At 49.4% G+C, this 21,373-nt stretch overlaps 2 protein-coding genes across 9 annotated transcripts; both read left to right on the top strand.

Annotated features, from left to right (window-relative positions):
• The first annotated feature begins 903 nt into the window (after positions 1 to 903).
• Positions 904 to 4,014, top strand: LOC115346318 (KH homology domain-containing protein 4-like). The gene is made up of 4 exons (XM_041126283.1): positions 904 to 1,256; positions 1,388 to 1,625; positions 2,950 to 3,040; positions 3,931 to 4,014. Exons 1-3 carry the CDS (start codon positions 1,165 to 1,167, stop codon positions 3,010 to 3,012), a joined length of 393 nt encoding a protein of 130 aa, XP_040982217.1. The 5' UTR covers positions 904 to 1,164; the 3' UTR covers positions 3,013 to 3,040; positions 3,931 to 4,014.
• Positions 3,944 to 20,934, top strand: LOC115346310 (EF-hand calcium-binding domain-containing protein 12-like). Of its 8 annotated transcripts, none has more exons than XM_030026214.2 (19): positions 3,944 to 4,059; positions 4,431 to 4,510; positions 5,120 to 5,172; positions 7,355 to 7,484; positions 7,888 to 7,949; positions 8,315 to 8,474; positions 9,459 to 9,715; positions 10,553 to 10,626; positions 12,225 to 12,319; positions 13,194 to 13,311; positions 13,989 to 14,079; positions 15,061 to 15,207; positions 16,168 to 16,425; positions 16,566 to 16,760; positions 17,259 to 17,412; positions 17,896 to 18,122; positions 18,959 to 19,172; positions 19,649 to 19,814; positions 20,569 to 20,934. In XM_030026214.2, the coding sequence occupies exons 3-19, from the start codon at positions 5,140 to 5,142 to the stop codon at positions 20,729 to 20,731; spliced, it is 2,544 nt and encodes an 847-aa protein (XP_029882074.1). In that variant the 5' UTR covers positions 3,944 to 4,059; positions 4,431 to 4,510; positions 5,120 to 5,139; the 3' UTR covers positions 20,732 to 20,934. The 8 variants fall into 8 exon arrangements, 7 of the variants coding, with proteins under 7 accessions (XP_029882074.1, XP_029882072.1, XP_029882073.1 ...); XM_030026212.2 differs by having other exon boundaries at positions 7,825 to 7,949; positions 10,556 to 10,626; XM_030026213.2 differs by having other exon boundaries at positions 7,825 to 7,949; positions 19,649 to 19,769.
• Positions 20,935 to 21,373: the final 439 nt, after the last annotated feature.

Below are 21,373 nucleotides of genomic sequence, written 5' to 3'. Positions count from 1 at the left end.
AAGTGCGCATGTGGGCAGCGGGTGGCAGAGGGACACCCTTCTTGACATTCAGCTGCCGGGATCTGACCCTTCCCTGGGTGGCACCTGGCACTGCCGCTTCCCGAGGTCTGACCCTGTCTCGTGAGAGGGGGGTGCTGGGGGCTCCGTGGAGCAGCCATCTGCAAAACACGTGTGGCGGGGCTCAGGATGGTCGCCAACTCGCTGAGCCTCTAGTTCAGTCCCAGAAGAGATGATCAGACTGGTGGATCCTGGGGAAGGATTGCAGGAACCCCAGTTAGGAGTGCAAAGAACAAAGCAATTGTTAATTAGTTAATGGAGATAGATGACCCCTCTGCAGGAGCCTGTCACAGCATTTGCTGCTGCGATGGTCCCCTTCCCTTGTGACACCTGAGGAGTCGTTACTGGGCCAGCATTCATCAGTCTCCTCATGGAGCAGGGCCAGCTCCTACTGCTGCCCTTGACATGGCAAGTCCCCAACTGACTTCTTCCCCGCTTTTTCCTTCAGGAATAGGATGATACTTTGGAGGGAAACGAAGTTTCTGAGAGGTTTCCCTCCTGGGGGAGCCCTTGAAACACCCTCCCTTTCCCAGGGAAATGTTTCTGTCCAGCTGGAGAAAGCATAGGTGAGAGTTCAGCTGCCGCTGCACTCAACGTGGCAGGACCTGCCTCTCCCGCTTTAGCGCGCCAGGGAGCAGCGCGCATGCGCTAGGGGGCAGCGCGGAGTGTGCCTGGCGCGAAGGCGGCAGGGGGGCTGTGCGCATGCGTCAGCCGCCCGGCTGCCCGGCCGGCCCACTAGGGGCAACAGTGCGCGTGCGTGAGGTCTGCAGGACCGGGAGCGCGCGTGCTCGACTGCAGCCGCCGTCTTCCGCGACGTCATCGCCGGCAGCCCCGCGGGGTGGGTGCTCTCCGGCCTGTCCCACCCTGCCCCGCCTTTGCCGCTGCGCTGCGCTGCGCTGCGCGGTCGGTGGGCGGTTTCCCACGGTCAGCCATGGAGCGGGCCGCCCGCTAAGAGAGCGGGGGCAGGTACCGCGCCCCGCCCCGCTCCCCCTCGCCTGCCCGGTGTCAGTTCCCGGCCCCTCCGCCGGAGTGGACGCCGCCCGCGGGCCGCGCCGTCTCCGTGGCAACGCCCGGAAGGGGCGTTTCGAGGCGGCCTCGAGGCCGGAAATGACGGTGCGGCTGGCGCGGAGGTGGCGGAGCCGGGCCGGAGCCATGTCAGCGGGTGGCGGAGGGCAGCGCGACGCTGGGGCCGCTGGCGGGTGAGGCTGGCCCGCGGGCGCGGCGGGTCGTCGGGCACCCCTGCAGAAGGGCCTCGGTGCGGCAGGTCCTGGAGCTCCCGCGGGGCAGCGGGCTCGGAGGCGGCCGGGACTGAGGCCTCTCTCTTTTCCAGGCGCCGCAGTAAGTGGGACCAGCCCGGCCCGGCCCCCGCTTTCCTTCTCCCCGGCACGGCGCCGCTGCCTGGGCGCCCCTTTCCTGGCGGCGGCGATGGTGGCTCCGCTGTGGCGGGCTCCGAGAGCTCCGCAGCCCCCTCGGGAGCGCTGGATGCGGCCGCGGCCGTGGCCGCGAAAATCAACGCGATGTTAATGGCCAAAGGGAAACTGAAGCCGGCGCCCAGCACGGCGGACAAGGTGGGTGCCCGGAGGGGCGGCAGGAGCCGCGCCGCGCCGTGCCGGTGGGACCGCCAGGCCCGGAGGTGGTGAGCGAGGGTGGGTATCGCGTCTGTTTTCTGGAGACCTGCGGCCTTTATTTGTCGGAATGGCTCTCGGTGAGACGGGAAACGATGGAGGAAGTAGGATGTGACAAAAAACAATCGGGAAACCTTTCTTCAAATTTTATCAGCAACAGAAAACAGTGGCGTAGCTGCGAGGTCAGTCCCGCTGCTCTTCTGTAAGGCTTAACCAAAGAGATCTGTAGGAACATGATAAACTTTTTTCTGAAGTATTTTCTAAGTAGTACAGCTGACATAAAAACTGCTGTATAAAACCGCCGGTTTAAAATATGAGACGAAATTATTCTCATGCTTAAGCACGTTATCAGTCGGAGCCGTATGTGCAAGTGCTGACCAACCTGGTCAGCTTCTGGTCAGCCCTGACGTGAGCCTTGGTCAGTCCTGAAGCGGTCAGGCAGCTGGACTAGATGATCGTTGTAGGTCCCTTCCAACTGAACTTTTAAATTCTAAAGCAAGTGTAACTTCAAGCGTGTTTTCCCATTTCAGTAACAAGAACAGTCTTGCTTTCCTGTGTGTTATTAGCCTATGCTAGAGCCAAGCTTAGAAGGCTGTTTCAGGTTGCCTTCCAAACTCGTTCAAATACAAAGTTAACAAGAAGAGTATGTTTTCACGGTGGATTGTATCTTCTTTTTCACATGCATAGTATTGGTGGGACTGCCAGATATGTTCTAGGCATTTGCCTTGTGAGGCAGCATGAAAATGAGTCTTCATTTTGTCATTGGATTTATTCACAGATAATATAGGGAAGAGTGGCAAATGTACCCTGCCACGTGTTCACCATATTTGGTTTTCTGTAGGTTCTGTATCCGAAATGATTGTTACAGCCTTTTTAATATGTGAGGTTTATTCGTGAGCGTTTCTTTGATCATTGGTATCGGCAGTCTTAGATCGTTTTAACACATTGTTTGCTGCGCGGTGGTGCCTGCTTCTTGATACTTAATGTCCACCTGAGGGTGTGAAATTTTCAGCATTGAAGAATGCGTGGCTTGGTTTCAGGTAGCCTCTGCAGTCATACCAGATGGAAGTGAAGTCTGTTCGTTTACTGGCAGTTTGAAACACCTAAAAATCGGAAGATACTGATGTCTCATTCTTCCATCTATGTTTTTCTATAAGCTTTGGTAGCATTCTGGCATCCTGTGACAAATTATATTGCTGTGGGAACCACTTAGCCAATTAATTTGCAAATGGGATTGGTTGTTTATTGCATATCTTGCTTTTGTTAGGAAATGTTCAATGATGACATTTCCAGAGTAATTAACTCTGATGGCACCTCAGATTGTGAGTGAATGGAAACCCAGGAGCCTGCAGGTTAATGAATGTACTTTTTTTTTTTTTTTTTTAAAACATGCGGAAGGAAGGGAGAAACAGAATGCATGTACAATGCGTTAGACTTATGTCCCTCTATAGCTGCCTTCTGGCTCTCATGCAAGTGCTGTGCTTCAAGTGATATTGATGAGACCGGATGTGTGCCTTTTGGATGTTACTGGAAGGTTCTTTTTTTTACAGAGTCTTGGTTTATGCTTATGTCCCCAAAAGCATTTCAAAATTTTTGGGAGGATGTACTATCTAACTCTATGTACGTGGGAAAAGCTATAAGGTCTTTGTTGTAACTACAAGTCTTCTGTCATATCTTCTGCATCTCTTTGTGGCTCCGTGGCTTTTTCTTTCTTAGACACTTAGATACTGACACAAAATATTATGCCCTTGTTTTAAAAAAACAAGGTGGGGGGAAGCGTGGTTGTAGTGTTGGATGAGTTTAGATCTTGAACAGAAATTCTAAATTCTGTTTCTGTGTAAGGGGAGTTGAGAGAAGCATGAATTGCATGTTTTATTAGTCTCGCAGATTTCTGTCAGAGGTGCCAATTCAGGTGTAAGATGCCTTGGCTTCCATTTGAGCAACTTCACTGCTTAGTTCTACACGTGTTTCTCCATTTGTAGAACAGAAACAGTAATTACTTATTATATTAAAATGTGTTGAGGATAAAACTAGTGGTTTTACTTGGGCACAAGGTTGTGAAGAGGTAGGTTATTAAGTAGTAGATGTAATGTGCTTTCTTCTAATGTTTTTAAAGCTTTTGGGTTCAACAGCTGAAAGGGGAGAATGAAAAGGATACTCACCTCTAGAGTACTAGGGTCAATTTGTTTGTTACATCATTTATCTCTGCTTTCCAACTGCTGGTCTTTTGCAACGGTTGTCTTTGAAGCTGCAGGCTCTGGGAAAAGGTCCGGCTACAAGTAAAAGCAAAGATGACCTTGTGGTGGCAGAGGTGGAAATCAACGATGTCCCCCTCACGTGCAGAAACCTGCTGACGAGAGGACAGACTCAGGATGAGGTATGTTCAGGATCTACGTCTGACTTGTTAGGCTTGGCAACACATTTGTACCTGTTTGTAAGGCTGAAAGAGCTTGCAATAAACCATATTCAGTGGTTGTTTCCTCTTTTTACAAAACTTGTTGTGTTTTCTAAGGCACTTTATTTTGTAGTTTATTGGTTTGTTCGATAAAATGTCATATGATGAGGTAAGGTAGCATAGTTAGTAGGGGCACCTACTAACTCCAGCGGGCACCGTTCATTCTCTTCCCACTTTATTAACGGCTTCTGGTCTTTTTATACAACAACATAGCTTAAACCCCTTTGGGTGTTTTGTGTGTGCTTTGTTTATTATTGGTAAACTTGTCACTGGGTTTTTTAAATTGTTTTTAGATAAGTCGGCTGAGTGGAGCAGCTGTCTCTACTCGAGGGAGATTCATGACTGCAGAAGAGAAAGCAAAAGTGGGACCCGGGTTTGTATTTTCTTTTTTGGGGCTTATGCTTTTTTTCTCATTGGGTGGCTAAGTGGTGGGGGCTTTGGGTTTTTTTTGGTTTTTCGTGAGCAGTGTCACCTTTGGGTGCCAGAGCAAATTGCCTGTTGAGTGTTTCGAGTATGTTTACTGTTATGATAGTCTGACTGCATAGCTGCTTTCCCACCTGCTTGATACTGGTAGGGTGAAATTAAAAAAACCAGACAAACCACAAACGTGACAGATCAGACTGTGCTGAACTTCTTCGACTCAACGCTATACTGGATCCCTTGTGCATTTTGCTGAGAACGTAACCGGAAAGTTGCCCAAAGAGAGCTAATATTTCATAGACTCGGGGCTTTTAGTTAGTTAACCTTTCATGTGGACAAGCAAATTAACGTTTTCAGTGGTATAACTTTAATAAGTCGTTGTGTAAATAACTCCTGAATCTCTTCAGTTTTCAATGAACGTGTATTTACTTCCTTGTGTGAAGAGTGTTTCAAATCTCTGTGGAAGACTTCACGTGTCTAGATGACTGTAATATAATTAGATTGAATCCATTATTGTATGTTCTCTGTGGGTTTAATGGTATGTTTGACATTTCCTTTCCAGGGAGCGTCCTTTGTATCTTCATGTCCAGGGTCAGACACGGGAACTGGTTGACAGTAAGTGCACAAAGCGCTCTTCTTTTCCTGTCATTGTTTGTGATAAAGGGGTTTTACTAAGGGGCTTTGTTGTGACCGGTATGGATTGGTACTATAAATATCTTGGTGTCGGTAACAGACCCCATTTAAACGTTGATGTTAAGATCTCTGGCTCAAAACTACCTAAGGTGCTCTGTACTGCATTAGTCATTAAAATAAAACTTTTGATAGACAGCAAGGAAGGTGGGGGGAGTGAGTAGGGTTCCTAGGCAGGTGTAGCTCTTCTGTGTGAATTTATTTGCTGATAACATGCTGAGATCCCATTACAGTAGGTCGTGACAGGGAGACCTTCCCTTTACTATACAAGTATGAACGTTTTTTGTGAGATTAGCTACATTTCCATTAGAAGCACAAAGAACTCCGGTCTTGCCTATGCCTGCCAGAAAAAAAAGGAAAACTATAAACTGTTCAGGTGTTCATTTGTTCTGCATATCAGTTCACGGGCTTGCCCTCAGTTATCTCTTGAAACTTGAAGCTGCCCACTTGTATCTACCTTGATTCCACAGCCGGTAAACATTTTTTACATGTTAGGTTGCTCGTTCGTGCAGATGTAAATTCTGTACAGGGTTAATGTAAATGTTTCCAGCATTTGCTAAAATATGTGGGCTAAAACCGCCCACCTGCCTATATTAGCCTAAGCTTTATCAGGGTGGGAGTGGAGAAGGAACCCTGATGCTTGTTGCCATCCTTTGTGATGCAATCCCAGAATGCTAACATTGGGCCCTGCTGTCAGATGCAACCTTTTTGCCTGTAGATCTGCTGTTGCAGAATATGGGAAAGTAACCCTAGTCATTTCATGATTTGGTTAATCTGGGCAGTTGACAAGGGCCGAAATATAAATTAATTTCATATTCTGTCAACTAGGAGCTGTTAACCGAATTAAAGAGATAATTACTAATGGAGTAGTGAAAGCAGCCACAGGTTCTAGTCCGACGTTCAACGGAGCTACAGTTACTGTCTATCACCAGCCAGCCCCTATTACTCTTTTAATTAAAATATTAAATTTAATATTAATATTACTATTACTAAGTAGCAGGAGATGTGTGCACAGCTTTGTGATCCCTCAGTCAGCTCAGGGGGTCTGGGCTCTGCTTCTGAATATAATAAACATATTAACTAAAGAACGTATACTCAAGCTGAAGGTGTGGGAGTGGAACATGGTTTGTGAGAGGTTTCCCAGCTGGAGGAGCCATTGAAACACCATCCCTTTCCCAAGGAAATGTTTCTGTCCCGCTTTTTTAGCAAGAATTTGCCATGCCTTGGGTAAGCAAACTGCCAGGGACAGGAAGTGGGCAGATGTGAGCATCAAACAGCTGCTCTGTAGGAAAAGGGAGCTGAGGCATCTTGTGAGAGGTACGTACTTGGGGGAGCACCACCAGATGACAGGAGTATCAGCTGGAGCCAGACCAGCTGGAGTTCCTTCTGCCACCTATTCCTGCCTCCAGATACCACATACAGGATTTTCAGACAGTGAAACTGATCTTTAATTCTTCGAAGAAAGTCTACCATTCCATCAACAATGCACAGAGACCAAGTGATATCTGTGTCATGGTCACAATACTCAGTGCTGAACTGGAGGGAGGAAAATGGGATGTCCTTTATGACTGTAGGCACCACAGTTTTACTTGGAAAAAAAGAGATGGCCCTGCTTGAGCAGGGGGGTTGGGACCAGATGATCTCCAGAGTTCCCTTCCAACCTCAACCAGTCCGTGATTGTGTGATTCTGTGTCCTCATTTCCATCATTTGGTGACATCTCAGAGGCTCTCCCTGCCCCATGGCCTCCTTGGGGAGTGAAGATTGGATGTGTGTTTTAGGGAGCAGCCCCCTTCTCACTGCAGGACCAAACCTGGCTGGGTCAGCGGGCATGGGGGTGATGTAGGGTCATCCCTCTGTGACCCCAGCCTGTGTCATAGAGCCCCTCCTCATCATAACCACGTGCCCCAGACCCTTCCATCACTTCCCTGTGCGGCCTCGGCAAGGTCTCTGATCCAGGGGACACGAGGAGTCTCTCCTGTACCTCAGAGACACAGAGGACAAAGGGAGGTGGTGGGACAGTGTGGGAGTTGTTTTGTGAAGCACAGCTGAGGACATCGGAGAAGGGGTGTTTCCTATCAGGAGACATTAAAATCCTTCCCCCTGCAGCCTCACGTGCTGACCCAAAGCAAGAACATGACAAACCTGGAAGAGCTGATCACCAACATTGAGCTCTGCAGCAAGGCTGACGGCTACAGCACGGTCACGTTTCCCACCCTCAAGAAGCTTTCTGTCAACGGTAAGGTCTTTGGGAGCTCTCTGACGAGTATCACTGCAGACAAGATGAATGGCATGAATAGTTGTGAGAAGTGGGGTTTTGTCCCTGCCGAGAAGGCCCCTGGGGACACTCTGAGCCCCACAGAGTCTGGTGCATGCAGCACCCTCCCCTTGCCGTGGTGGCAGTCCCATGGATGGGTTTCCCTCGGCAGTGGGTCACACTCAGGGACCTGGCTCTGATGGGAAAGATGTCCTGTTGGAAGAAGGCTGAGGCCAATCCAAGATTTGGCCCATGTCACAGGTGGGTTTATCCTGTGAGGCGTGTTGAAGCACACTTGCATCTGCTGCCTCCTTGTCTACAGATGTGCTGACGGGATGTGAGCTGGCTGACTTAGAGCTTGACGTGCCTTTCCCTTGCTTTTCAGATGTCACTACTATTTGGAGCAGTGTGTCTAAGTATGTTCGGCATCAGCTCCTGAAGAGAAAGGTGGGATCCTACCCTACCCCTCCCCTCGCCCAGATGGCTTCAGGCATCCCGGCAGCCCTGTGCCAGCAAGTGCTGTTGTTCTTCCCAGAACTGCATTGCGATTTACAGATTTGTCACAAATGTGCCAGACCAGCTTCTCCATAAATTGAGACACATAAAATAAATCAATTTTTAAAAAAGTAACATAAAATATATATTTTATATATATGCAATATATAAATACAGAAATAAAAATCTGGTTGAGGTGTGCAAAAGCGTTCCGCACCAGGAGGCGGCAGCGCGCAAGGCACCCCCCTTGCAAGCTCTCACAAGTCCTTACTCTGTTTTTCAACCTACAAATGCTTGCCCTTCTCTTCTTTTTCCAGCCTCGGGCTGTCAGGGTAACAGGACTGGGGACGTTTCATCTTCAAAAATGGCTCTCTTTTGAAAATGGTGAGGTGCTCACGTTTCAGAGACCTGTGTTTTTGCTGTCCAGGACTGTTGCACAGATCCGTGGGCTGCAACATGCTTCTGTACCTGTTCCTGGTAAGAAGAGCAAAGAAATTCTTTGTTTTTCCCTACGTCCCTGTATTTGGTGTTTATGCTGGTTGCTGTTTAGAAGCAATGATGGACACATCAGAGGCCTTCAGAAGGCCCTGAGAACAACCTCCATGGAATGACACAAACAGCACACCAAGCAGCAATGCCTAGAAAGGGGCCATTTCTTTTGCACTAGTTTTTATTAAGGCTGTACAAAGTTAGACCATCTCTCCATAATCTGCTTGAGCAATTGGGTTCGTGCCAGCCACATGTATTGATTTGTAGGATGCTTGCTGGCTGCTGGTCCTTTATTGGAACTGTTTACCATAAAGCCGTTGAGATGATGCTGATGCGTTGTTCTTGCACTGCACCAGACCTTGTTGAGGCAAATGCCCACAGACCCTCAGAACTACTTTTATGTAGAGAAGTGGGTCAAAGTCAGCTGTAGAGAGCCTTGAATGAGAGATGGAAATGATAGCTAGCACAGAAACCTGCTGATGACCAGATTTGTTGCCGTTTCTGACCACTGCTGCCATTGCTGTATCTGCAGTGTGCCATTGATGGGGCCTGTGCAACACTAAGAGTTTGGTGGTTTATTTCTGTTTATATGCAAGTCTCCCCAGACCAGGAATGTGCTACATGTGGGCTCAGCTCCATGGCCCAGCACCCTCCGCTCTTCCCATGGGAACCAACCCCATTCGTCCCACCCTGTCCTGCCATCCTGCACAGTGTGGACACAGATGGCTGAGGTTCTTGGACACAGATGTTCCTCATTCTGATTAGGGAATCATGGCTGTGGCTTGGCACATCCATTAATGGAGTGATTTGACCTTAACTTGAGGAGGGGCCTACATCAGCTCCTTTAAGGAGCTGTACCAGGTGGTTAGACCAGACAGTGCTATAGCAATGTATTTTACCTGGGAGCTGCTGGCACTTTATTTGAGTCTGCTCAACTGCTGTCTGAGTTACAGTCTTCCTCCTCTTTTCCAGGCGAGATTAAGCAAGTGTCAGTGAACTACAAGAAGATCCACTCAGACGTCCCATATTCTGAGGAAGTTGTGCAGAACTGCATGCAGGAGACCCTGAACTTTTTCTACTTCATCCTAACAAACAGAGAAGACACGGACTTCATTTTAAAGGACATTGGCACTCTTGCTATCCGGGGAACAGAAGTGACAATGGCATTTTGTGAAGACTTTTTACTAAGCCTCAACAAGTCTACATACGTGGTAGAGAAGTTGTTCACTGTAAGTTTATTGCTTTTGCAGTGCTGCCTAGAGAGGGTTTGATATCCCGTCAAAGGACTGGGGAACTGAGCCCTGCTGGCCAGCTGTAACCTGCTGGGTCACTTGGGCTAGGCATGGTGTGTAGCAGTGAGAGCCTTCTGTAGTTTCTTTTATTTGCTGTGGTTCAAGGGTGCTGGGAAGGTACGTCGTTGTACTACTTTTGCTGGGCAAGGGAAAGCCCTGGAAGGGGCCTTGCCATAAATAGGAAAAAGGCCAAAGCAATGGCAGCGGTGGTGACGTTCACCCCACACTCTGGACATGAGGCTGAGGTGCAGAGACACCAAGGCCTTGCTGAGACCAGCCCCTCGTGGCTGCTGGCACGCTGTTGGTGTAGTTCTCCTGGCCTGATGGAAGAGAAGGAGCCAGTGGCTGGATTCCTCCATGCTGCAGAGGCATGCAGACTCTTTGGAAGTCTTTGGAAGGACTCTGGGGATAAAATCAGCTTGGAACTATTTGCTCTCAGTTCAGCAATTTTTAAAGCGAGCAACCTCACTGCAACCAGCAGCCAGGAACCCAGGCTCGTAATGGGCCTTCCCATGTGTTTGCCTCCATTGACTTCTTCCCTGGTAAGCAAGGAGTCTCCTGCCTGACACCGTCAAGTCTGGTCCTTGCAAAAAGGGTGGCAACGTTCCTTGCCCTAGCAGATTGTATGCTGTGCAGCTTGTTTTAGCAAGGGGCTGAGGCACTTGGCCAGAAGTTTGCTGAGAGGCTGCTAATTCTTGGAGCTATGGAAAGGCCGTTGTGAGCATTGAGTTCATTTCCCTGGAGTCACATCAGATGTTTCTGTCTCTGTTGCAGAAGAAATGGGTCATATCGGACAAAGAAGCCACTCTCTCTCTGAGCCGTTTTGGCCGTGTCCACCAGTTTCCACAGTGAGTATATTTGTTTCTGCAGCCCTCATCTGACCAAGTGCAAATGTAGCACTTTGTCAAATTACTGGTTTGCAGTTAATGTCATCCTTGCTTTTGCGTAGTCTGGAGTTGTGCATCCTCCGTTACTGATTGTGGTTTGCATTTTACCATTACTCCCATCAGAGGGAACTGGTTCACTAGGCAGAGGAATTTAGGCAACCCTCCTAACGTTTCATCTGCTCGTTCTCTTTCCATTGGTAGAGACTGCCCAAACATTTAACAGAAATAAGACCCTAATATTTCTGTTGTTTTGAGTATAGCATGGAAAGCTTCACTTAAAGGGTGGATCAGAGACCAGATGCATGCAAGTCCTCTGCCTGTGACTTTTCTGTGCCTTCTGTGAAAGTCACGTGAATCAAAGTATTGCTCAGTGTTGGGGTTCAGTACTGGGGCCAGTTGTGTTTAATATCTTTATTAATGATCTGGACAAGTGGATCGAGTGCACCCTCAGTAAGTTTGTGGATGACACCAAGTTGGGAGAGAGGGTTGATCTGCTCGAGGGTAGGAAGGGTCTACAGAGGGATCTGGACAGGCTGGATCGATGGGCCGAGGTCAGTTGAATGAGGTTCAACAAGGCCAAGTGCTGGGTCCTGCACTTCGGTCACAGCAACCCCATGCAGCGCTACAGGCTTGGGGAAGAGTGGCTGGAAAGCTGCCTGCGTGGCAGAAAAAGGCTGGGGGTGCTGGCTGACAGCTGGCTGAATATGAGCGAGCAGTGTGCCCAGGTGGCCAAGAAGGCCAACGGCATCCTGACATGTATCAGAAATAGTGTGGCCAGCAGGAGCAGGGAAGTGATTGTTCCCCTGTACTCGGCACTGGTGAGGCTGCACCTTGAGTACTGTGTTCCGTTTTGGGCCCCTCACTACAGGAAAGACACTGAGGTGCTGGAGCATGTCCAGAGAAGGGCAACCAAGTTGGTGAGGGGCCTGGAGCACAAGTCTTATGAGGAGTGGCTGAGGGAACTGGGGTGGTTTAGTCTGGAGAGAAGGAGGCTGAAGGGAGACCTTATCCCTCTCTACAACTACCTGAAAGGAGGTTGTAGTGAGGTGGGTGCTGGTCTCCTGTCAGGTGGCTGGAGATAGGACGAGAAGAAATGGCCTCAAGTTGCGGCAGTAGAGGTTTAGATTGGATATTAGGAAAAATTTCTTTACTGAAAGGGTTGTCAGGCATTGGAACAGGCTGCCCAGGGAAGTGGTTGAGTCACCATCCCTGGAGGTATTCAAAAGGCGCGTAGACAAGGTACTCCAGAACATGGTTTAGTGGACATGGTTGATGGTTGGACTCGATGATCTTGAAGGTCTTTTCCAACCTAAATGATTCTATGATTCTAAAGGTATCTCTGAAATGTCGTCTTGGGTCAAGATGGCACAGGAGGACTGAGGCAAAAAACCAAAACCTCTGTCTGGCGAGGGGTTGCTGAGCCATTCCTGAGGCCAGCACTGCTCGGTGGTTCTCTTAATGGCCTAGAATGTGAGGTTGACTCTCTCTATAGAGATACTTTGACATTCATCTGGCAAAGCAGCCCTTTTCTCAGAATGGTGCCTTCTTCCTATTTCCAGGTTTGAGATTAGGGCTGTGCCTCGAACAGCTTCTCTCACAGACGAAGAGATATGTGCAGAATTCGAGAGTGCTTTGAGCAGCATGGGAGTAAGAGGTAATGTGCATGGGAATAAGAGTAACTGATTCCTGGCAGAGGTTTGCGCATTTGCCTGTCTTCATTACGGGTGGGTGTTTAGGGCCCAGGCTAGAATAGATGCCTGGGATGGTAGAGGCACCCTGTGTGCCTCTATTTACCCCTCCTGGTAAGTCTCAAGGGACTCGTTTTGGAACAAGGTGGGCTCAGCACCACCAACTGCAGTTGACAGTGCTGAAGTATGTTTTGCCCCTGCACTTCATGCCCTGGAGTGTTCCATTTTAGGAGTTTGTGCAGGAGGGAGTAAATGTTTTGGGAAGTCCATCAGCACTGTGAGTCACAAACTCTGCCTTGAGTTGTGGGGGGCTGGGGGGTTGGTGTATCTCTTGGAATCACCGCGGCGTGATTCAATGAGAAAAATTGTGTAGAGAACAACTGTGCCAAAGGTGCTAAGCTGTGCTGAGACCTCACTTCTCTTTTGAAGCTGGGAAGTCTAGCTCCTCGACCTAAATTCCTCAGGAACATCAGAGCTATAATGTGTTTGAGTTGAATGTGCCATGATAGCAAATTTTTGTATACCAAACACGTATGCAATGCTAAGAAATTGTTCCCCTGAAAGAGGCTGTTAAGCGCCAAGATCTGTCTCACCCCGAAAGCCACTGTGCAGAGGAAGGACTAGCTGCAGCAGGAGAAAACTCACACTGAAGAGAATAATTTGGCTATCAAGGGTTGAACAGGATGAAGGGCTGGTGTCAGAAAGGACTTAAGATCTCCCTCTGAGAAAACAGGTCTCAGAAGGAATCCCAGTGAGGCATTAAACAGCTTCTAACACTGCAGAGCAGATCTGTGCCTCCTCCTGCCTGTTCTAAGAGGTTTTCTCCTTTCATGCTTGCAGCGGCTGTTTGTCACACATTACACCTTCTGCAAACGGGTGTTTCTCCAGACTGCTTAGCCAGAGCTGAGATGGAGGAAGAAGCAGAGGAGAAAATGGAGGGAAAAGGGCCTCCTGGCAGGTGAAACTCTGAAAGGACTCAATTAGAGTGGCCTTGTGCTTTAGTACTTGTGCGGGATGTTTTATAGGCTCATACAATAATGGAAGGGCTCTTGGGAGGTCCTAGTCCAACCAGCTGCTCCAAGCAGAGTCAGCTATGAGCTGAGGTCAGACCAGGTTGCTCAGGTCTTTATCCAGGCTTGTCTTCAAAGCCTTGAGGGATGCAGACTGCCCAAGCTCTCCGAGAAACCTGTTCCCCTGTTTCCTTTGGACCCGGTGTTTGTATTAACTCAGAAGGGCTGTTAACACACATCGCCACACAGTGCATTTCCTTGCTGGATGGGAAGTCCCACAGTATTTGGGACTGCTTTGCAGTGGTCAGTGTAATGGCCAGGAGGGAGATACCAGTATCTCCAGGTGCCTGTCATTGCACAGGATGCAAATCCTCCCATTCCACCAAGAGGGCCGCATCAGGCTGTGTGTCCCAGAGCCTTCCTTATGCAAAAAGCTCATCTCCTTGACTTCCTTGTTGGCACATCTGAGCGTTACAGCTCAGGGTTATCCCTATCTCTGTGGAGGGGAAGACAATTGGGTGAAGAGAGCTTGCTCTGCTGCCAAAGCAGGTGAGCAGCGTGAGCACAGGATGGAGAAGAAACTGTTCCTGCACTCGTACCAACTCACCCTGGTGTGTATTTTCAGACTGTTTCCAGGAAGGCAGCAAAAAGAACCTCCTTTTGAGAGCCCTGAATTGCCATTGCCTACTTCTGAAGAACACAGGCAGACAGGACAGGTACATAATATGGATTGAGGCAACTGTTGTGTCACTTGATTGTAGAAAATCAAGTGGGGATATCATAGGAGAAATAGGTACATAAAAAAATACACAGATACTGATTCTGACTAGATCTCTTACTGTGGCTCATTTTCCTGTTCAATTACCTATTTTGGGTATTGTTCATCTCAGAAAAGGAACTGTAGCCCTGTCCTGGTTTTAGCTGGAATAGAGTTAGTTGTCTTCCTAGTAGCTGGTATAGTGCTATGTTTTGGGTTCAGTACTAGAATGTTGATAACACACTGATGTTTTCAGTTGTTGCTAAGTAATGTTTAGACCAAGTCAAGGATTTTTCAGCTTCTCATGCACAGCCAGCAAGAAGGCTGGTGGGGCACAAGAAGTTGGGAGGGGACACAGCCAGGACAGCTGACCCAAACTGGCCAAAGGGGAATTCCATACCATGTGATGTCATGTCTAGTATATAAACTGGGGGGAGCAGGGGTGGGGGGGGATTGCTGCTTGGGGACTAACTGGGCATTGGTTGGCGAGTGGAGAGCAATTGCATTGTGCATCACTTATATATTCCAATCCTTTTATTCTTACTATTGTCATTTTATTAGTGTTATCATTATCATTATTAGTTTCCTCTTCTCAGTTCTATTAAACTGTTGTTATCTCAACCCACAAGTTTTACTTTTTTTTTTTTCTGATTCTCTCTCCCATCCCACTGCGGGGGGGGGGGGAGTGAGTGAGCAGCTGCATGGTGCTTAGTTGCTGGCTGGGGTTAAACCACAACAAGCCCTTTTCAAAAAGTAGCTCTTTGATGACTTAGTTCATTGGTCATAACAAAAGGACATTCTGGTTGCATCTGTAAGAACTGTCTGTTGACAGAAACTAGAAAAAAAGGGAAGATGAGAGAGAGATGAGAGCATTATTTAAAAAAAAAAAAAAAACAGACAGATGAGTAACGGCTGCTGTTGCATTTCTGGGTTTCTGTAGAAAGAACAGTCTGTATTTGGGCTGAACGGTAGAAGAAAATTGGAGGCATCCATGGCCAAAAGGAAGGAGAAAGAAGAGAACAGAAAAGCAGGAAGGTTGCCTCAACAGCAAGCTGGGAGAGAAAGTGATAAGATGTGGAGGGCCCAGGTATGGGATTGTCAACAGAGCGGCCTTTTTCTGGTTGTGGTGGCACTGAGTTGGGAAGGTCTGCAAGTGCCAGGAGCATTGTTCCCTCCAAAGAGCAGTGTGGGTGGCTATGGTTTTCATTCTCACCTGCTCACTGCTATGAGGGAGGAATTGCCGGTACAGGCCAAGGGACAAAATGAGCAGCCAGCCAGTGTGAGGGCATCAGAGGGCCTGTTCTGTCCCTGGAAAGGAGGCCATCTCTGCCCAGGCACTGGCTCTGGGGCTTGAGCAGGATCTCTCCCAGTCACATGGCTTGAGTCAGCTCCACCGAGTGGTGTGGAGGGGGAGACCTGTCTCTCCAAGTAGTATGGAGAGCACTCTAGCTGCTCTTCATAAGCTAAATGGCCGACATGCTATTTCAGCTGCTCCTTGGTGGCAGGGAGCCAGCATTTTGTGACATGGCAGGATCCACCTGTCTTCATGCTGCTCTATGGTTTGCTGACGGCCCTGTCTCCACCTCACCCCACACCTCCCAGTTCAGCCAGAAGCACATCAGAACTGGAGGCCCCTGCCCGCTACACACATGGAGGCTGCTGTTTTTGACCACGTCCTGCCATGCATGTTTCCGTACTGTTCTGTGATGGGCTTGCTGCCGTTTTTGGAAACCACCATATCCACCTGACCCCAACTCTCGATTCTGCAAGAAGTGCATCTGTTGTTGCGTAAAGTACCAGCGTGAGCAGCAAGGCTGTGATTGAGAGTTTGACTGACATCAAGCCAGAAGTGGTCTTGGAGCATGGTTTCCAACGATGCCATTGGAGAAATATGTATCCAACTTTTGCCTTTAAACCAAAAGCAAGTAGGTGTGGGCCATCCAAATCCAGGCATCGCATTATTTTTGCTCCACCTGTGGCAAGACTGGCTTCTCCCTTTTTGAAACCAAGTCGGGCCATGGATTTCTGTCATTTGTCTGTCTTGCAGCTGCCCGGGGAGGAAGAATATAGCCTGAGCTCCCCAGAGACCACCTCTGATACAGAAGAGGGTCTACAAACGGTGGAGGCTTGGATTCAGGCGAGGAGGCAGTTTCAAACTGAGCTGGAAAGCTTAGGGGACATTGAAAAATGGCTGACTCAAAAACCTTCCCTCAGCAATCAAGAAAAAAGGTGCTGGCAAAGAATAAAGGCACGCAGAGCAGACAGGAGGGCCGCTGTCAAATCAGCCGTGACTGACAGCCTGGACGTAAGTACGGAAGTGCGTGGGAGATAGCGTCTGCTGTCAAATCAGTAGAGTGACGCTGCTTTACGCCAGCTGATGCCACACTGATGGGCATGGTGATCCTGGATAATGGTGATCTCAGGGTATTTTCTAATCCTTTTCAGCGTTCACCACAAAAATGCAGCCAGCCCTGGAAGAAGGGTAGCGTTCCCCTTGTTTGTGCACCATACCCCCAGGCTCTTGGCACGCTGCATAGCCTCCTGCACAAAAAGAAGCTGAGCGTGGTGGACATATTCAAGAAGGCTGGTATGGACGGGAGGAAGATCAAGAGAGCAGACTTCATTAAAGTCATCAAGGAGGTACATAGGGAACAGAAAAGTAATGAACTGCTGCCACTCTGCCCTGTTTTCCTGCATGCCAACCCAGAGCAAGCAGAAGAGCTTCAGCAAGGGGCCTTTTCGCTTGCCTTACTCTCAGAGAATGGCTCCCACAACCTGTGAAAAGCTGAAGGGCAAAGGGAAGGGGAGGCTGCAGAGATGCACCTGCAGAGTGAGTCCTAGCAGGGAGTGAAGAAACCCATTGCCTCATAGATTTGGAAGACAGTCACCGCTCAGTAATGTGGCTGCCAGGATCCTGCTGTAGACCCTGAACTGGCACCGAACTTCCCAGTGTTGATACTTGGGTCTTTCTCCCACCCGGCTCCTACATCTCCCCACTGCACTGCCTCTCAGTACATGTTCACGCAGCATGGCTCACACTGGGCCTCACTGGAATAACAGCAAAGCTTGCCCCTCCCGCTCTGGGGCAAGCCTTGATCTTTTGGTAATCCCACTGTCATTTTCTGTTTTGGTTGCCAGACCAAAGTTTCCATCAGCGAGAAGGATCTGGAGGATGTGGTCATCTTCTTGACTTCCTCAAAACCGGGGAATTTTATAAGCCTTGAAGATCTGATTGACTGTCAAAAGCAGTGGCTGGAAATGAGGAAAGGACAATCCCAAGAGACCAAAACCGGTGAGAGGAGAGCACTGGGTTGGGAAGGCATCTCTACACACACAGGAAATGCCAAAGGGGGGTCCGGAATATGGCTTCTTGAGACCATTGTCCTAGAGCAGAGTGGCCAGAAGGAGACTTGTAGGGAGAAGCTGAATGATCTGGGGGACGTTCAATATCCTGGTCAGCCCAATTGCAGGAGACAGGTTAGCCGATCTTTCAGGTTGGGATCAAAGTCTGAACCCTGTGGTTTAATATCCTGTACTGGATTTTTATTTGTTAGCATTCATTATCCAGCTCACCCAAAGCAGACCCTTTCTCCAGCTGCTGGTAGCAGGTGGAAAACCTCAAAGAGCTTATTCTTTAGTAAGCTCTGTTGGGAGTTCCAACCAGCACAATGTGCCAAACCCCTTTGTCTTAAACATGGATCAGATGTTCCTTTCTCCTATGCTCTAACGTGGCTTCTCTGGGCTTTTTGTTTGTTTGGTTTTTAATTTATCCTAGGTGTAGGTGCTCAGTTCCAGAAAGCCAGCTGCAAAACTGCCACTTGTCTACCTTCTTCTGGGGGCACAGCCAAAGGGATGAAGCCTCATGCTCCTACCAAGCCTGAAAGAAAGTTAATACGCTTGGAACTTCCACCAGTCAACACCGAGCCAGAACAACGGCATCTGAGCTGTGATGAAATGGAAGAGATTGGAAAAAACTTGAGAGAGAGGAGACGGTGGGAGAAGGTACTGTGTATGAGGCAGGAGAACAAGTGCACCTCCATGCCTTGGTGAATGTGGGGTGGTTTAGAGGACAGTGCAGCAGTAGAGGAAAGGGCAAGGCGTTATCGTGAGTATTAGCTTCTCAGTAGTCTCTTGAGCACGTGGTGCCTTGCAGCTGAGGTGCTACAAGCCATCTCAAACAATTCGTTTGGCTTCTGAACACTCTGGTGAGGTAAACACTTTTTCTGGGTAACTGGCAAGAAGGAGGAGAAGTTGAAGCAGGTTCTACGTCTGGGGACGGAGTTGTCTTCTGATCATCTCGTCAACCTGTCTGCCAGACAGGTGATTTGTCCCTTAAGGTGCTGATAAGCACTTTGTCCTGTTCAGTTGTGAGGCTCAGTGCAAGGCGGTCCAATGGAAACATAACAGTGACTCGCTCATTCGCTCACTCCCAAATGTTTTCTTTGGAGCATCTTGGGTTGGATGAACTCTGGCAGAATCCAGAGCTACCTCCTCTTGCCAACATGCTGCGCCACAGTCACCGGCAATGGGAAGAGCCTCTGGCTTCCTGACACAATCAGAAATGAGAAGGTGACTGCAAGGCTTTTTTCATCTGAGGCACCTGTGCCCGGTGTGTTGCTCTTCTACTGAGCTCTCCAGGGAGTATCTGTCTGAGGACCCAGCTCTGGATGGGAACCGAACTCCCAGAGGAGTGCCTGTCCCTGTGATCCCGCTGCAGGGTGCCAGCTCCTGTCTGCACATAGTTTTGAGATTAATCCCTGCCTGTAGCTTCCCTGAAGGGAATGCAGCAACTCCAGGGCCCCACCGAATGCTAATCGGGACCTGCCCTTTACTTGCAGAACAAAGACAGCCCGATAGAATGGAAAGAAAAGCGCCGGATGGTGAGATCTGGGGATGGCCCCATTGATGAGCACTGCCTGCCGTCAACTGTAGAGGCCGATTTGGGAGAACTGGTTGACCGATATCGTAGGAATGCCGTCACGAGCTATCTGAAGAGCTCCAAGCTGTGCAAAGAGCGCAACGTTCACATTGCCGAGCCAACGCTGCAGAAAGGTAGAGCAAAGACCAAGAGCCTGATGTGAATGCACTAAATCTGACAAGTTCATGTCTCTTCCCAAGCCCAGAAGCACAACTAATGTCAGGGGGCACTGCTGACGGAGCATGTTTGCAGCCCTCAGAGGGCCACGGCAGATGCTGCCAGTTGGGGTCAGCAATATCATCAGCAGGGCCAGAGCAGGGCTGAGATATCAAAGGGTTCTGCAGATCAGCCAGGGCCCTCTCCCGCTGCCCCTGGAACAGTAGCCAGGTTCAGCCGAGAGTGCAGCTCAGGAAGCAAGTTTGCGGTGATGGGGCATGTCCACGGTCAAGCCGGGAAGTCAGACCAGGGTTGGGATCAGTGGGTTCATAGCCAGGAACAGGCATGGCTGTGGCTGAGCTGCAGACTGCTACGCCTGCAACATCTAAGCTGAAACGGGGCTTATGATCCCAGGGCGAGGCATGACTGTTTTCTCTCTGCACTTTGCCAACAGCCCTGCTGCATCCAGGAGACAAGATCATCAAGGAAGGAGAAGACATAAGGAAGATCAGGCAGCCTGGAGGATACTACAGCGCGGGACGTGCTGTTGCTTCATCACCTGGGAGCACCTCCAGATCAGGAACTGCATCTGGAAGCCAGGCCAAGGAGGCAGAAAATAGGTTTGTTCAAAGAGGGCTGAAGATGAGTCCCCTCCTGCTGTGTACCACCCCTCTGTGCTCAGTCCCCACGGCGTCAGAGGCAGTACTGAGGTATTGGAGTGAGCCATTAGGATGCCGCAAGGCAGCGAGCAACAGCGAAGGGGCAGATCCTCTTCTCAGCTACAGGGCCGCTCCCGCGTTTTAGCTAAGTCATTGGGTTGCAGTGGTGCTGGTGAACAGTTTGTGGTGCCTGGCAGGAGCCTTGCAGACTAGCTGGGACTACCTCTGTGCTCTGAACCACAGAGGTGACAAAACTTCTCCTCAGACTGAGCCAACGCTTGTCTGAAATCCCCTCAGAGAACGTTTATTCTTGTGGAAGACAGACAGTCCTGGAGAGCCGAGCCTTGGATGGCTGTAGAAGCTTTTGGAGAGAAAAGAACATTGCAAAGCAGAGCACAATAGTCTTTGGTTATCTCAGTTAAAGTGTTTCGATACTACAGTGATGGGCAACGTGCCAGCTCTTAAGATACTTGCTTCACAAGCTGGCGTTTCCTGTGTCGGTCGTGTCCAATACGTACCTACAGGGTCAGCACAGGTCTGGCAGAGCTTCCCAGGGCCCGGAAGCCCAGATAGCTAGTTCTTGTCAGGCTCGCTTTTGCACTCACTAAGAGAAGCAGTGAAACTGCCCAGAATTTTATTTCTGTAAAGCATGCTATTCTCTCTTGTATATGCATTTTTTTTTTTCTTCCCTTTTTTCCCCTGCTTTTTTTCACAGGCACCCTCAGAGGAGTAAGATGCAAAAGTCAAGCGACAATAACTTCTGGCCAGGTCATCTCCTGGACAAGCTATGCCTTTACTTTCCTGAAAAGAAGCATGACAGGGCACATGCCTTGTTCAGCTATGTTCATCCAACCAAGCCCGCCTACTGTGGCATCTAAAGCCCTGACAGCAGCTAGCCCCTCAGCAAGCCAGGATACTTGGCCTCCAGAGACACTGCCTTCAAGAAGACCCATTCCACCTGAAGCTCTTCCCCAAGCAGCGGGAGATGCGTGCACAGCTTTGTGATCCCTCAGTCAGCTCAGGGGCCCTGCGCCCCGCTTCTGGATATAATAAACGCATTAAATAAAGAACGTATATTCAAGCTGAAGGTGTGGGAGCCAGACTGACCACAAAATACACTTCTCCAGTGGGAGCTTTTCCCCTCTCCTGGTAACAAAAGGCGTCAGCATTTTGTGATGGGTAACAAACAGTACACTTCTGCAGCCCAAGAGCTGTAGCTGAAGTGCGCATGTGGGCAGCGGGTGGCAGAGGGACACCCTTCTTGACATTCAGCTGCCGGGATCTGACCCTTCCCTGGGTGGCACCTGGCACTGCCGCTTCCCGAGGTCTGACCCTGTCTCGTGAGAGGGGGGTGCTGGGGGCTCCGTGGAGCAGCCATCTGCAAAACACGTGTGGCGGGGCTCAGGATGGTCGCCAACTCGCTGAGCCTCTAGTTCAGTCCCAGAAGAGATGATCAGACTGGTGGATCCTGGGGAAGGATTGCAGGAACCCCAGTTAGGAGTGCAAAGAACAAAGCAATT

This window comes from Aquila chrysaetos, chromosome 9 (genome assembly GCF_900496995.4).
Source record: "Aquila chrysaetos chrysaetos chromosome 9, bAquChr1.4, whole genome shotgun sequence".
NCBI lineage: Eukaryota > Metazoa > Chordata > Aves > Accipitriformes > Accipitridae > Aquila > Aquila chrysaetos.
Note: the sequence above shows the minus strand (reverse complement) of the source record. Positions and strands in the feature narration are given on the sequence as shown.

Excerpts from the sequence above, each read along its gene's own strand:
- LOC115346318 (XM_041126283.1), top strand. The coding sequence starts at position 1,165 with ATGACGGTGCGGCTGGCGCGGAGGTGGCGGAGCCGGGCCGGAGCCATG. Across the intron at positions 1,257-1,387 it reads GACGCTGGGGCCGCTGGCGG|GCGCCGCAGTAAGTGGGACC; the intron begins GTGAGGCTGGCC and ends TCTCTTTTCCAG. Across the intron at positions 1,626-2,949 it reads CGCCCAGCACGGCGGACAAG|GAAATGTTCAATGATGACAT; the intron begins GTGGGTGCCCGG and ends TGCTTTTGTTAG.
- LOC115346310 (XM_030026211.2), top strand. The coding sequence starts at position 5,140 with ATGTCCAGGGTCAGACACGGGAACTGGTTGACA. Across the intron at positions 9,716-10,552 it reads TGGTAGAGAAGTTGTTCACT|AAGAAATGGGTCATATCGGA; the intron begins GTAAGTTTATTG and ends TCTCTGTTGCAG. Across the intron at positions 18,123-18,958 it reads AGAGGAGACGGTGGGAGAAG|AACAAAGACAGCCCGATAGA; the intron begins GTACTGTGTATG and ends CTTTACTTGCAG.